This window comes from Macaca nemestrina, chromosome 17 (genome assembly GCF_043159975.1).
Source record: "Macaca nemestrina isolate mMacNem1 chromosome 17, mMacNem.hap1, whole genome shotgun sequence".
Lineage (NCBI taxonomy): Eukaryota > Metazoa > Chordata > Mammalia > Primates > Cercopithecidae > Macaca > Macaca nemestrina.
Window position 1 is genome coordinate 72,414,010 of NC_092141.1, and position 13,507 is coordinate 72,427,516.

General features: G+C 38.2%; 1 protein-coding gene and 1 long non-coding RNA gene across 18 annotated transcripts in view; one reads left to right on the plus strand and one right to left on the minus strand.

Annotated features, from left to right (window-relative positions):
- Window positions 1-13,507, plus strand: part of LOC105483054 (tetratricopeptide repeat, ankyrin repeat and coiled-coil containing 2) — a 475,702-nt gene that overhangs the window by 348,433 nt on the left and 113,762 nt on the right. For all 14 annotated transcript variants that reach the window (XM_011743607.3, XM_071083397.1, XM_011743615.3 and 11 more), the window contains one exon: window positions 9,719-10,000. In XM_011743607.3, coding sequence (XP_011741909.2) covers window positions 9,719-10,000 — 282 coding nt within the window. The remainder of the gene's footprint in view (window positions 1-9,718; window positions 10,001-13,507) is intronic.
- The window catches only part of LOC105483051 (uncharacterized), a 136,611-nt gene that overhangs the window by 108,081 nt on the left and 15,023 nt on the right, over window positions 1-13,507 (minus strand). The gene's annotated exons all lie outside the window — the stretch shown is intronic.

A 13,507-nucleotide genomic window follows, 5' to 3' on the forward strand; every position in this document is an offset into this window, starting at 1 on the left:
GTGTGTTAGGCAGCTATCAAGTCCTATTGTTCACTGTTGCCCCTTCCCCAAGGAGCTCAAATGGCTTAGACAGCAGGCAGCTACAGCTGTGGTGCTGGTCACTGGGTCACTGCCTCCCCTCCCCCCAGGAGCTTGGCAGTCTTAAGCACATTCTAGCTGAGTGGCTGTTGAGAATCTCTGCGGCTCCATGGTTGGGACGCTAGGTCTTGGTGGTGTGGGCTCACGAATAGGATCTTCCGATCCATGGGTTGCCCAGTTCCATGGAAAAAACATATTTTCCCAGGCTGGGTAGCGTACTCACTCACTGCCTACCTTGTCTGCGGGTGACTCCCCTGCCCCGTGTGGCTCTCACGTGGGCCGCTGCAACACACTGCTCTTCCTTCCTCTCTGTGGGTCATACCAGCCACCTAGTCAGTTCTGATGACAGAACCTGGATACCTTGGTTGCCGATGCAGGATTCACACAGTGTTATGTTATGGTTCTTTTCAATGGGAGCCTCTGATCGCTTCTGCTTCTAGTCAGCCATCTTGGCCCCGCCCGCTATGATTTCCCTTTTTTCTTCTGTCTTTCACATATAGTCTGTATTTAAAACTGTGCTAGACATTATTATCTTTTCTCTAAGAGCTTGCAGTCTGGTTGGAAAAACAAGATTTAAAATGTTAATAAGTAGTGTAAATCAGCATATAATTAAGCACTAAATTATATGGAGTAAACTTAGTTTGGGAAGAGGAAAATAAATGAGGACTAGATTGATTAAGGAAGATTATGAAGAAGATGAAAATTAACCTTGACCGTAATATCTGGACATGGTATGAAGAGAAGAAGTTGGGCATTTCAGGTAAAAGGGACAACCTGCACTAAGGCACAGGAACTGGAATGGAGCAGTTTGTGAGGGTACTCTGTGAAGATTGCCTTGTCTGCCTCAGATAGCACATGGTGGTGGGCTGTGAGGCATGGACACGACAGAATTGAGCCATGTTACAGAGAGCCGTCAGAACCTGGGGAGGAGCTTAGCTTAGATTTGATACAGTAGAAAACTGCACCTTCGGAAGCGCTAGAAGGGAATGACATGATGCGCAGTCATTGTAATAAAGAGTTGGAATACTCAAAACGGAGTGACTGAGGCAGGAAGTAAGGGAAGCCAGGTTGGAAGGAAGGAGAGTAAATGCAGCAAAAGCCTGAGCTAGGTGGAAGCAGTTGGAAATGAACAGAGGTGACTGTTAGAAGAGATCTTTCTAAGGAAAAATTCGTAAGACTTGACAGACTGGGATTGCTTGGTTAAGTTTAATTCTTAGTTAAATAGCAGGAACTTTCATTTTAATTATACTCAGGAGGTGTGTGATATAATGACACCCATAATGACAAAATACTTCACTCATCTCCTCTACTAATACATAAAAATTATTTTAATAAAACTCTGATTCCCTTCTTCAATATTCATTCATTCAACAGATATTTACTGTGCCTTTACTATGTAGCACAGACTGTGTACTGATACAGTGATGATTCCTACCTTCATAGAAATTGCATTCTAGTTAAGAAGACAGGAATAAGCAAGAAAACAAGAGAATAAATATTGTTAGATTGTGATATGTGATAAGAATATAAAATAATTAGTATTTTTGATGCATTCTCCAAGAAAAACAAATAAGCCCTCTGGCAAAAAGAAAATTATGGGGGCCAGGTATGGTGGCTCACACATGTAATCCCAGCACTTTGGGAGGCCAAGGTAAGATCACTTGAGGCCAGGAGTTCAAAACCAGCCTAAGCAACATAGCAAGACCCCATTTCTTCAAACAGTTTTTTAAAAATAGTCGCGTATGGTGGCACATGCCTGTAGTCCCAGCTACTTGGGAGGCTAAGGCAGGAGGATTGCTTGAGCCCTGGAATTTGAGGCTGCAGTGAGCTGTGATTGCCTCTCCAGCCTGTGAAACAGAACAGGACCATGTCTCTTAAAAAAAAAAAAAAAAAAAAGGTAAGCAGTAGGGAAACCAACTTTAAAAGCTTATCAGGGGAAGCCCCTCTAACATAGTAGCATTTACGCTGAAACGAGAAACTGGAAAACCAGAAGAGCTGGGGCATAGACTGAGGGGGAAGTGATGTGAGATGCCTGCAGGGGTGGGTAGGCAGGGTCCAAATCATCTAGAGCCTTGAGCACTATGGGAGGGAGTTTTGATTTTATTCTAAATGCAATAAAGAAACACTGGAGGGTTTTGTGTAGGGGAGTGATATGGTCCTTTTATCATCAGACAGGCCCAGTGCCAGCACTGGTCATTCCAGCCTCAGTCCAGGGTAGCAATAGGAGTAGTTGATGAGAAGGACCCTTTCTTTTCTAGAAAACTACCGTTACTTTACTAGTTCTTATTTTATGAGCTCCTTACTCCTCTCACCCTACTGCCCTTTTATATGTTAGCAAGTGCTTATATCAATTCATGTAAGTTTCTTTCCCCCAATGTAATCTAAAAATAATTATCGGCTAACTTGTCTAAGATATTCAGACCTTCATCCTACACACATTCCTCATTTCAGTGGCCTACATAAAATAAAGGCCTTAAATAAAATAAAGAGGATTTCTGCTACATTTTTATATTCTGTAGAATTCAAACTCAGAGTTTCAGGGCTTGTATGAATATAGAACTGTCACATAATCACAGAAGAATATTGGTGTGGTTCTTTGATTTTCTATAGAGATTAATTCAGTGAACAATTTTGTTTAATGCAGTTGAAATTTAAATTTGAGCATACTCTAATGTATCCAGAGTCTTTTTGTTTTGTTTTGTTTTTTTGTTTTTTGTGTTTTGTGTTTTATGTGTGTGGTTTTTGTGTGTGTGTTTTGTTTTTTTTTTTTTTGAGACAGAGTCTCACTCTGTTGCCCAGGCTGGAGTGCAGTGGCGCAATCTCAACTCAGTGCCAGCTCTGCCTCCCGGGTTCATGCCATTCTCCTGCCTCAGCCTCCCAAGTAGCTGGGACTACAGGCACCCACCGCCATGCCCAGCTAATTTTTTGTATTTTTAGTAGAGACAGGGTTTCACCATGTTAGCCAGGTTGGTGTCAATCTCGTGACCTCGTGATCCACCCACCTCGGCCTCCCAAAGTGCTGGGATTATAGGCATGAGCCTCCTTGCCCAGCCCATATCCAGAGTTTTAATCCTTTCCTCCCAGATGTTGAGGAAATTACATCTCTAATTCATATTTAGTGGGGGAAGGCCTTTATATAACAGAAAGAAAGCAGGAAAGCTATTTCTATCCCATAGTAAATTTCTTCATATATTTTAATTTGGGTACTCTTCAGCTCCATAATCCCTCAGACTTGAAACTGTGGAAAAATCTTTGGCTTCTTCCCCTCCGTATCCCTCTACATCTAGTTTTTTGACAGGTCCTACATAATCACTCTTTCCAGTTTCATTGGTATCTCCCAGTTTCAGGCCTTCATCACATTTTCTGGGACTATTACAGTGAGTAGTCTTCTCCAGTCTGTCTTCCCTCTCCAGTGAGTCTACCCTAGTATTAGGTCCACTTCAGTGGGTCATCACTGCCTATCACTCAAAGGAAGTATAAACCAAGTGCTCAGCCTGACATTCAGACTGTCCTGGCAAAAATAGCTAATTTTATATATTTATATATTTTTTGATTTTTAAAATCATTCTATAGCTACAGTAGTTAAAATTTTTAACTACATATACTTTGTTTTCATTTTCTAAAAATGTATACACAATAAAAGTGGGAGAGAGATAGCCTTGCTTGTCTCAATTGATGTAGTTTAATTAGTTGTTGGATTTGGCAGTAGTTATATTCACCCATGCATGACAGAGTAATTTGCGATTGTGATAAAATATTTGCTTATTTTGTCTTTGGGTAAAATAACCAATTCATTTTGCAGCTTTTTAAAAATACAGCTAATATTCCTATTGAAAAATTTTTTAAATTATAATTAAAGGTATAACTAATCATATCATACCTTCACTATTTTTGTTTTGGAGTATTGTTACCTTCCATCTGTATATACTGTAAATTGTAATCATAATATATATTCTGTTTTTATTCTACTGTTTTAGTAAATTTTATTTCATAAATACTTCCACATTTCCATGATTCTGCAAAATATTGCTTTCTGTTTTAATGTCTATGTAATTTTCGGTAGGTATACCATAGTTTACTAAATCACCTTTACTAACACCATACATGCTGCAAAAAACTGTGTGTGTGTGTGTGTGTGTCTGTGTGTTTGCACTTTTCTTATGAATCATTTCCTTAGAGTAAGTTCCCAGAACAGGATTTTAAGGTCAAATTGGCATTTACAAAATGTCAGTTCTCTAAAAGTTGGACACATTTACAGTGCTACCAGTAACTATAAAAATGAATATTTTTTCAAAAGATGGTTTTGAAATGATTACATACCAAAAAACCCTATTTTTTTCTAATGGTATATATAGTTTGCTTTAATTTGTATTTACTTGGTTATCTCAAAGATAAACATTTTTAAATGTTTGCTTTCTAAATTGTGTGAATTATCTGGGTTTTTAAAATATGACATTAAAACTAAATCATTATTTTCAAATATGTAATGTATATCTGCTAAGATGAAATAATTATCTGTCTTTGGTTTAAGAAGATGTTTTATGGTTATTTCAAGAAATCTATTTAATGAAACTTAAATGGAGCATTTTCTGATTAACGGTCAGAACTGAGTGAATAAAATGGAAAATATTTCTTATGGTAAATTTCAAACTAATTCTGGAAATTATTTTTGAAACTATTTTTCAAAATCTATTGAAAAAAATAAGAATAATGATGGGAGACTCACAATTAACTAAACATAATAACAACTAAATCAGTGTGACACTTCTGCAAAAGTAGCAGGCTTACAGATAAGTGGAACAAACTAGATAACTTACAAACAAACCCAATATAAATAAGATCAAGCAGGCTTTACACATTGGTGATAATTTGAATTATCACTGATAAAATTTGTTAACCATTTGGGGAAAAAAAATAAAGTCAGATCCCTACTCTATACCAGACTCAAAAAAGCACTAGAAAAAAAAATATTAATTTTTTATACTCTTGGATTAAGAGGGAACTTTCAAAGAACAACACTAAAGGCAGAACCCATAAAGAAAAAGACTGACAAGTTTGATGACATAAACTTTTTCAACTTTTACAAATTAAAATAAAAGGCAGAGGCCAGGTTTGGTGGCTCACGCCTGTAATCCCAGCGCTTTGGGAGGCCGAGGTGGGCGGATCACTTAAGGTCAGGCGTTGGAGACCAGCCTGGCCAACATGGTGAAACCCCATCTCTACTAAAAATACAAAAATTAGCCTGGTGTGGTTGCACGCGCCTGTACTCCCAGCTACTCAGGAGGCTGAGGCAGGAGAATCACTTGAACCTGGGAGGCAGAGGTTGCAGTGAACCGAGATTGCGCCGCTGCACTCCAGCCAGGGCAACAAAGCAAGATTCCGTCTCTAAAAAAGAAAAAGATTATTTCTAAAATAAAAGGAAGAAAGAAAAATTTTAAAGGCAAAGAACTGAATAAATTATTTGCAAAAAATAAATATGAAAGGCAAAAGATTAATGTCTTCAGGGTTAAAAATGTTCTCACAAATTCAGTAAGGCAAACACAGGCATTCCAATAGAAATGTGAGTAAAAGCCATGAACAGGCAATTCACAAAAGAATGCAGATAGCCAGTACACATGTTTTTAAAAAATCACCTTTCACACACACAAAAAAAAATACTTTTCATACTCAAAACATATATTAAACACAATGAGATGCCATTCTTAACTAGATTAACAGAGACTAAGAATAATAATACTACCCCATGATGATGAAACTGAGAGGGATGTGGTCATTTTCATGTAACCAGTATAATCTTTCTGGAGATCAATTTGGTAAGGTGTATCAAAAACACAACCCATTGACCCAGAAATTTTCACTTCTAGCATTTTGTTTCAAGAAAAATAAGGCAGGTGTGCCAAGGTGAATATATAATGATATGTGTTGTACCACTGCTTGTAGTACTGCTTTTCGTGAGAGGAACTAGAGCATAGTAAATAAGATTCAGATTGGTAAAAGACCTTAGGCAAATAACTTAAGGTCTTTTTGCCTCTGTTTTGTCTATAAAATCAAAGTAGTAATAACACATCCGATGGTTGTGCAAGTTAGCATGCTTAGAAATAGTTTCTGGCATATAATAAAGGCTATTTCATTGTTAGCTGTGATTGTAACAGTGGAAAACCAAAATAATCTAAACATACAACAGTAAGATATTGGTTAGATAATGTATAACTTAGTGATATAATAGAAGAGCCTACACATATTAAAAATGATAATAGGCCGGGCGCGGTGGCTCAAGCCTGTAATCACAGCACTTTGGGAGGCCGAGACGGGTGGATCATGAGGTCAGGAGATCAAGACTATGCTGGCTAACACGGTGAAACCCCGTCTCTACTAAAAAATACAAAAAACTAGCCGGGCGAGGTGGCGGGCTCCTGTAGTCCCAGCAACTCGGGAGGCTAAGGCAGGAGAATGGTGTGAACCCGGGAGGTGGAGCTTGCAGTGAGCTGAGATCCGGCCACTGCACTCCAGCCTGGGCGACAGAGCGAGACTCCGTCTCCATAAAAAAAAAAAAAAAAAATGATAATATAGATTTATGTGTTATGTACAGAAATGTTCACACTATATTGCTAAGTGAAAAAAGTAAATGATGAAACAGTATATATAGTATAATCCCATTTTTGTTTTTAAAATAAATATATATGGTACAGGCAAAACTCAGAATACACACTAATAGCATTTCTCTCTAGCTAATGGAAACACAGTTATTATTTTATCTACTATTCCTAAGTTTTCTATAGTGAAAATATATTGAATAAGAATATAGTAAAAACCAAATAGAGAAAACAGTTGGGCGGTTTCTCAAAAAGGTGAACCTGAGAGTTTCCATATGAACCAGACATTTCACTCCTAGATATATAGCCAAGAGGACTGAAAACATATGTTCACATAAAAGTTGTACATGAATGTTCATAGCAGCATTAATCAGCCAAAAAGTGGAAGCAGCCCAAATGTTTATTAACTGATAAACAAAATATGGTATATCCTTACAATGGAATATTATTCAGCAATAAAGTAATGAATAATATTAAGCCAAGTAAAAGAAGTCAGAAGTAAAAGGCCACATACTCTATGATTCTATTTATATGAAATGTCCAAAATAGGCAAACCTTTACAGGCAAAGTAGATTACTGATTGCCAGGGACTGGGAGGAATGAGGATTGGGTGTGACAGCTAATGGATATAGGATTTCTTTGGGGGTGATGAAAGTGTTTGGGGATAGATAGTAGTGATGGTTGCAGAACTTAGTGAATATACTAAAAACCACTGAATTGTATATTTTTAAAAAGTGAATTTTATGGTTTGTGAATTTTATCTCAGTAAGATAATGTTCAAGAAAAGTAAAATAGAATCTATTAGCTATAAGACACTGATTTTAAAAGGATTTTTGGCAAACTAAAGTTAATTTTTCATTGAATTCTATAATTATAGGTATGGATTTTGAAAGAGGAGTTTTTTCGTTCTACCAAAAAGACATATGCATGCATATGTTCATCAAAGCACTAGTCACAGTAACAAAGACATGGAGTCTCCCTTGGTGCCCATCAGTGGTGGATAGGATAAAGAAAATGTGGTGCATATACGCTGTGGAATACTATGCAGCCATAAAAAAGAATGGAGTCATGTCCTTTGCAGCATCATGGATGCAGCTAAAGACCATTATCCAAAGTGAATTAACACAGGAACAAAAAAAAAACAAATTATACATGTTCTCACTTGTAAATGGGAGCTAAACAATGAGTACCCATGGCTCATTGACGTAAAGATGGTAACAGTAGACGCTGGGGACTGCTAGATGGGGGAAGAAGTGGAGGGGGCAAGGGTCAAAAAACTGTTAGGTACTATGCTTAGTACCTGAGGGACAGAATAATTCATACCCCAAACCTCAGCATCACACACTATACCCAGATAACAAATCTGTACGTGTGCCCGCTTGAATCTAAAGTAAAAGTCGAAATTATTAATAAATACAAGAGTAAATTGTGTTGCAGAAATGTGAATCAGGGAATTATAAGTGACCCTGTAGCTTTATCTCCACAGCTTCCCCTAACCCCCCAACAACCCCACTTTAGTTAATGAAAACTTTGGGCATTTTGTTTCTGTTGTCAGAATTTGGCTTTATATTTTAAATTATTTGCACTACTTTTGGAATGTTTATCCTTTTTAAAATGCTCGGTTGTTCTAGTGGCTTTCAGGCAGTTTTAAATGAGAGTGCACACGTGTATGTGTGTGTGTGTCTGTGTTTTCTCAAGTAAGCCACCATCTCTATATCCCACCTTGTGGTGTGTAAGTGGTTCAAGTATGTTCTAGAGTAACGTACGAAGTACAAATTATCTCATTTTCCCCTTTGTAATTTCTCTTTCTCTTTCCATCCCTTTCCCACTCCTGGCCTTTCTTGTGCTCCAAAATATTTGAAAAATGGAGTTAGAGTGTAATACCTTATTTTTAATTAATTCTTTCCTTAAATATTTTTTGAGCACCTAGTATATATCAAGGCACTGTGCTAAGGTTAAAGAAACAAAAATGAAGTACTTGGTTTCAGACAGATAAAGTGATACATCTTAGAGCTGCTCTGGGAACAGTTTAGGAGGCCATTTAACCCAAATATGGACCATCAGACAGGACTTCCTTTTACCATCAATATAATTAATAGATCTTCTTTTAAAGCATGTCACATCAATTTTGCATTTTTAGAAAACTGTTGACAGTATAGCTTATTCTTGGCCCTTAACACACCCCATAAATATATAAGCACAGAAAAAAATCTTGAGAAAAACAGTGTGGATCTATCCCCAAGATATATGTGTAAGCCAAAAATTATTTTTTAATTGGCATCAATATTAAGCAGTATAGGCGCAGAGACACTGAGTGAAGGCCTGCTTTCTGCTCGACTGCTTAGAATGTTTAAGATCTTTTAAACCATCAGAGCTTTTAGTGGCTTTGCTTTCCCTAATATTAATACCTACTAGATTTTAAAACATACCATCATGAACTTAAAGGAGTTACTATTCTCATTGGTGTTTTTAAAGAAACAAACCTCTCTATACTGCTTTCTTCAGGACTGATTTTCAGCTGATATGTACTGGTACAGCCATATTGGTGTGAAATAATGAAATATGTTCTTACTGGTTAGTAAAGAGCTGCTGTGGTAAGCTGTCTAGATGCCCCGCCACAGCCTGGCCTTTCCAACAGGAACTTCACTCCTGCACCTCTCCACAATCCGACAGTTAAAAGGTTATCCCGTGGCATAGGAGACCTTTGGGACCCTTCTTCACTAGGCTCACATCCGTACTGATTGCTGGTGCTTGGACCATCCCTTCCCTGAAATAATTTTGAATATCATCCCAACTTTCTGACTGATCAAATAAATCATTACTGTTTTATCAATGTTTGTGTTCTGCAATCTAGAGTATCAATTAGCTCTAGCTCACCTGTGTTGCTTATCTGTATAGAATCAACATTCACAGTTGTATTATTTCTGAATAAGCCTACGATGCCATCATGTGATAACTCAAGTCTCCTAAACCACACTGCATTTTTTCTCTGTTTCTCTCAGTGTTGACAGTTTGACCTAAGTTTTGTTTTCTCTTGTTCCTTTCAGTTCGCTTTGCACCTTATAGGCCTCCAGATATCTCCTTGAAGCCTCTGCTCTTTGAAGTGCCCAGCATCACTACAGAGTCAGTGTTTGTTGGCCGAGATTGGGTTTTCCACGAAATAGATGCTCAACTTCAAAGTTCAAATGCCAGCGTAAACCAGGGAGTGGTGATTGTGGGAAACATTGGATTTGGCAAAACTGCCATCATCTCCAGACTGGTGGCCCTCAGCTGCCATGGTACAAGGATGAGACAGATCGCCTCAGACAGCCCACATGCCTCCCCCAAACGTACGTATTCCTTTTTAAAGAACTCCCTGCTTCATTGGCGCTGAAGTTTTTCTGACATATTTATATTAGGTCGTATTAGGTCGTATATCCTTTTATTTTCTCATCTGCAAAACCTGACTTCCACATGAGGACTGTTCATTCAGAGTTGAGAGAAAGATTGTAATACTCTATTTACATCTAACCCACATATCCAATAGACACCTAAGCGTGACTGAAGAAAAACATTTCTAGTAGAATAAATTGATGACTCTTCCATGCCAGCTGTATGGTTGGGCTGTCCTTTAGATAACGACTGCAGCAATTGCCCGTAAAGCGATTTGCATTCATCCTAACGGATTTTGCTCAGTCTGTGCCCAGTTCTTCTTGTTATTTGCCATCACAGTCTGTTTGCATCCTTCATTTCTTTGCTGTTGGCGTCAGTGTTGCACTGCTTGGACTTGAGCTTCATTGTGTCCTTGAAGGGGTTCTCCCGCTTCCTTGTGAAAAGGTGCTGAGCTCTCATATGTATTCAGGCTTCTTTCATCACAAGCAGGGGTCAGCCCAGTAATCACCACTAGGAGCTTACTGATTTATTTTTAAAACACTCATATGGTACTTACTATGTGCCAAACACTCTAAGTGTTTTACAAATATTAGTTTCATCGAATCCTGTTACCAGCTCAGTGAGGTTGTCTTCATTTCACAGGTAAGTAATCTGAGGCCCAGAGAGGTTAAGTAAGTTCTTCTAGGTTTTACAGCCAATAAATGGTAGAACTAAGCAGTCTGGTTTCAGAGGCCATTCTCCTATCCATTTTGCTATGCCGCCTCTCCTTATTGGTGAAACTCACTTGAGTAAAGAAAATAAATAGAAATGTGTCAGTGTTCTTCTTATACATACTACATGTATAGAACCAGTTTACCTGGATTCTGTTAGTTAGAAGAGAACAAAAAAAGAAACTATTGCTCTGCTAGTCCAAATCAATAATCTAGCCCACCACAGACTTTCAGACAGCAACCACTAGAAATGGTTTGCGTGAGACGATAGTAGTTACAGGGTCTAGCACAGTGCTAGAAACTTAACAGGAACTCACTGAAGACCCTCCAAACTTATTGACTTCCTATTGAAGCTAGTTAGCAGCCTTGTATCATTAAGGAGGCAGATGGCCTCTGGTAAACTTATAGATGTTTAACATGTTGAAGAACTGGTGTCTTGGAAGAAAACTGAATCAAAATACCTCGTTATCAGGGTATGGTAAGAATCGATATGGAAGAATTCTTTTCTTCAGAGGAATATAATGCTTAGTTTCTAAATGCAGCTCTTCTGAGACAGATTGCCATAGTGCTGTGGGAGTCAGGAGCCCAGGGTTTGTGCCCCAACAGTCAAATTGACTAGACTTTGTGAACTTGAGAATTTTACTTGAATTCTTTAGAGCTCAGTTTTCTTATTTGTAAAATGAAGAAGTGTGACTAATTGATCTGTCAGAATTGTCTCTGCTAAAATTTTGATTCTGAGAACACATCTGCATGGTTAAAAGTAACTTTCCACACTATTCCAGCGTTTTCCTTTGAGTGCTTAAGTATTTATCACTCCAAACTGCTGTTTGTCTGAGTAGTCCAAGCAGCTTGCTATTTGAGTGTGTCAGAAAGGAAACCAGAAACCTCAAAGTCTCTGTGACTCCTCTGTATATCAGAGTTGCAGATAACAGAGTGGTAGAATCATGCATGACAGAAAATAAATCCCAAGGACAAGAAGAGTTACTTTCACAGAACGCAGAGGTACCTGGGGATCTCTCTGTGAGCCTGGGGGAGCAAGAGTTTATAGAAAACAGCCCATGTGTTCCCCAAAGCAGAGATTCTTTAAAGGTAGTTCACTAAGTTATTCTCTAACATCCATTGTCTTCAGGAGAATCTCCAGAAACACCAAGATACTCCCCATTCATGAGATAAATATCCATTGTTGAGACTGTAGATTTGGCCTGTAGATTTCAGAATTTGAAAGGAGTTAAGAGAGCTAAATATGCGGTTGTATATATCAGAAATACTCAGAACCAGTGTTACCTTATACAAAATATTTTTTGTTACAATTTATTGATGACCAGACTATATTCTGCCAGTGCCATCTTAACCAATAGAAGGGTCAAGAATAAGTGACTGATATAATGCAAGCTATTTTTTGGCACAAATCTGTTACCCATATGAACTGGTGTTGAATATGTTGCTGGCAGCAGCAGAAGTTTTTTCTCTAATAAGAATAAGAATGATGTCTGTATATAGAGGGTTGGCTTAATTTTTACAGAATTTAACTTCTATTAAGCTTGGATGAGTCATTTGGAACCTCACTGGCTTTCTTAATCTTTGGGTGATTATCCAATTAATAGTTGTAGTGATTTAAAAAAAAAAAAAAAAAAAAAAACCATGGGAAATCATTGGAGTTCACAACTTCTTTCTCTGCATCATCTGTCACTCTTTCTTCTGCCCCGACTTCTTTCTGTTTGATGTTCAAAGAATAGTAGAAATAAAAGCTGAGCACTACTGCTGTGGAAGATAGGAGCAGTTAAGCCTGCAGTATTGCCTTGCTTGGCTGTCCTTCCCCCACAGAAACTCAGCCCCCCAGCCCGCCCCCCTCCTTGTCATTTCCCTAGAAAGGTATAGAAAAGCTGTCAAGGCAGGCACTAGCCTGTCATCCTGCTTTCCACCTACTCTCCCAAACCTGGCACCCCCATCAGTCTCCACCACCACCACCACCATTGTCCATACCCCCAACAAACACACACACAAAGAACAAAAATATTTTGTGGAAACAGACCTGTTGTATAATTCAAGATTATTACATTAACTACAGGGATTCTCAGCATAGTAGTTGGGGAAGCTCTAATACAAGACTGTATGTTTCTATCACTAAAAGTCTCAATGTAGTTATTATTTGGATTTGACATTTGCCAACAGCTGCCAAGCCCCCAAACAGCTGTTAAGTAAATAAATCCTACCGTTCCTACTCTGCTCATTTCAGAAGTCTCTTTTGCCATTGTGCTATGCACATTGACTACTGCCTACCTATTAACTTTTACTTCTCCTACTGTCTGAATACCAAACAGAAAGTAAGGCATTTAGACAAAAAGAAGGGCATTTTCCAAAAGGAGATAGCTAGAAAGACAGAGAGCATTTGGACAGTAATTACCCACAGAATCAAATACCAAATAAAGGGGAATAGAGTAGGGGGAGGAAGTGAACAGCAGAAATAATACAGTGACATACAATCACTGAACTTCACCTCAATCCAAAATGTTACACATTTCTTGAGGCTTTTTTCACTGCCATCCTCCATGCCTATCCCCCTGCAGTTATCCAGAACTGTATCCAGTGACCAAGAAATTTACTGCACCAGTTAAATGAAAGAAGTCTAAATTCACTCCTACTGGTAGGGAGTTAAATGAGGACTCCTTTTTCCTATTCTTCCTTCTTTTCGATCACTATTGGCCATCAGATAACAACTTCTAATATTTACTTTGGTATCCATTTTTAAAGTAT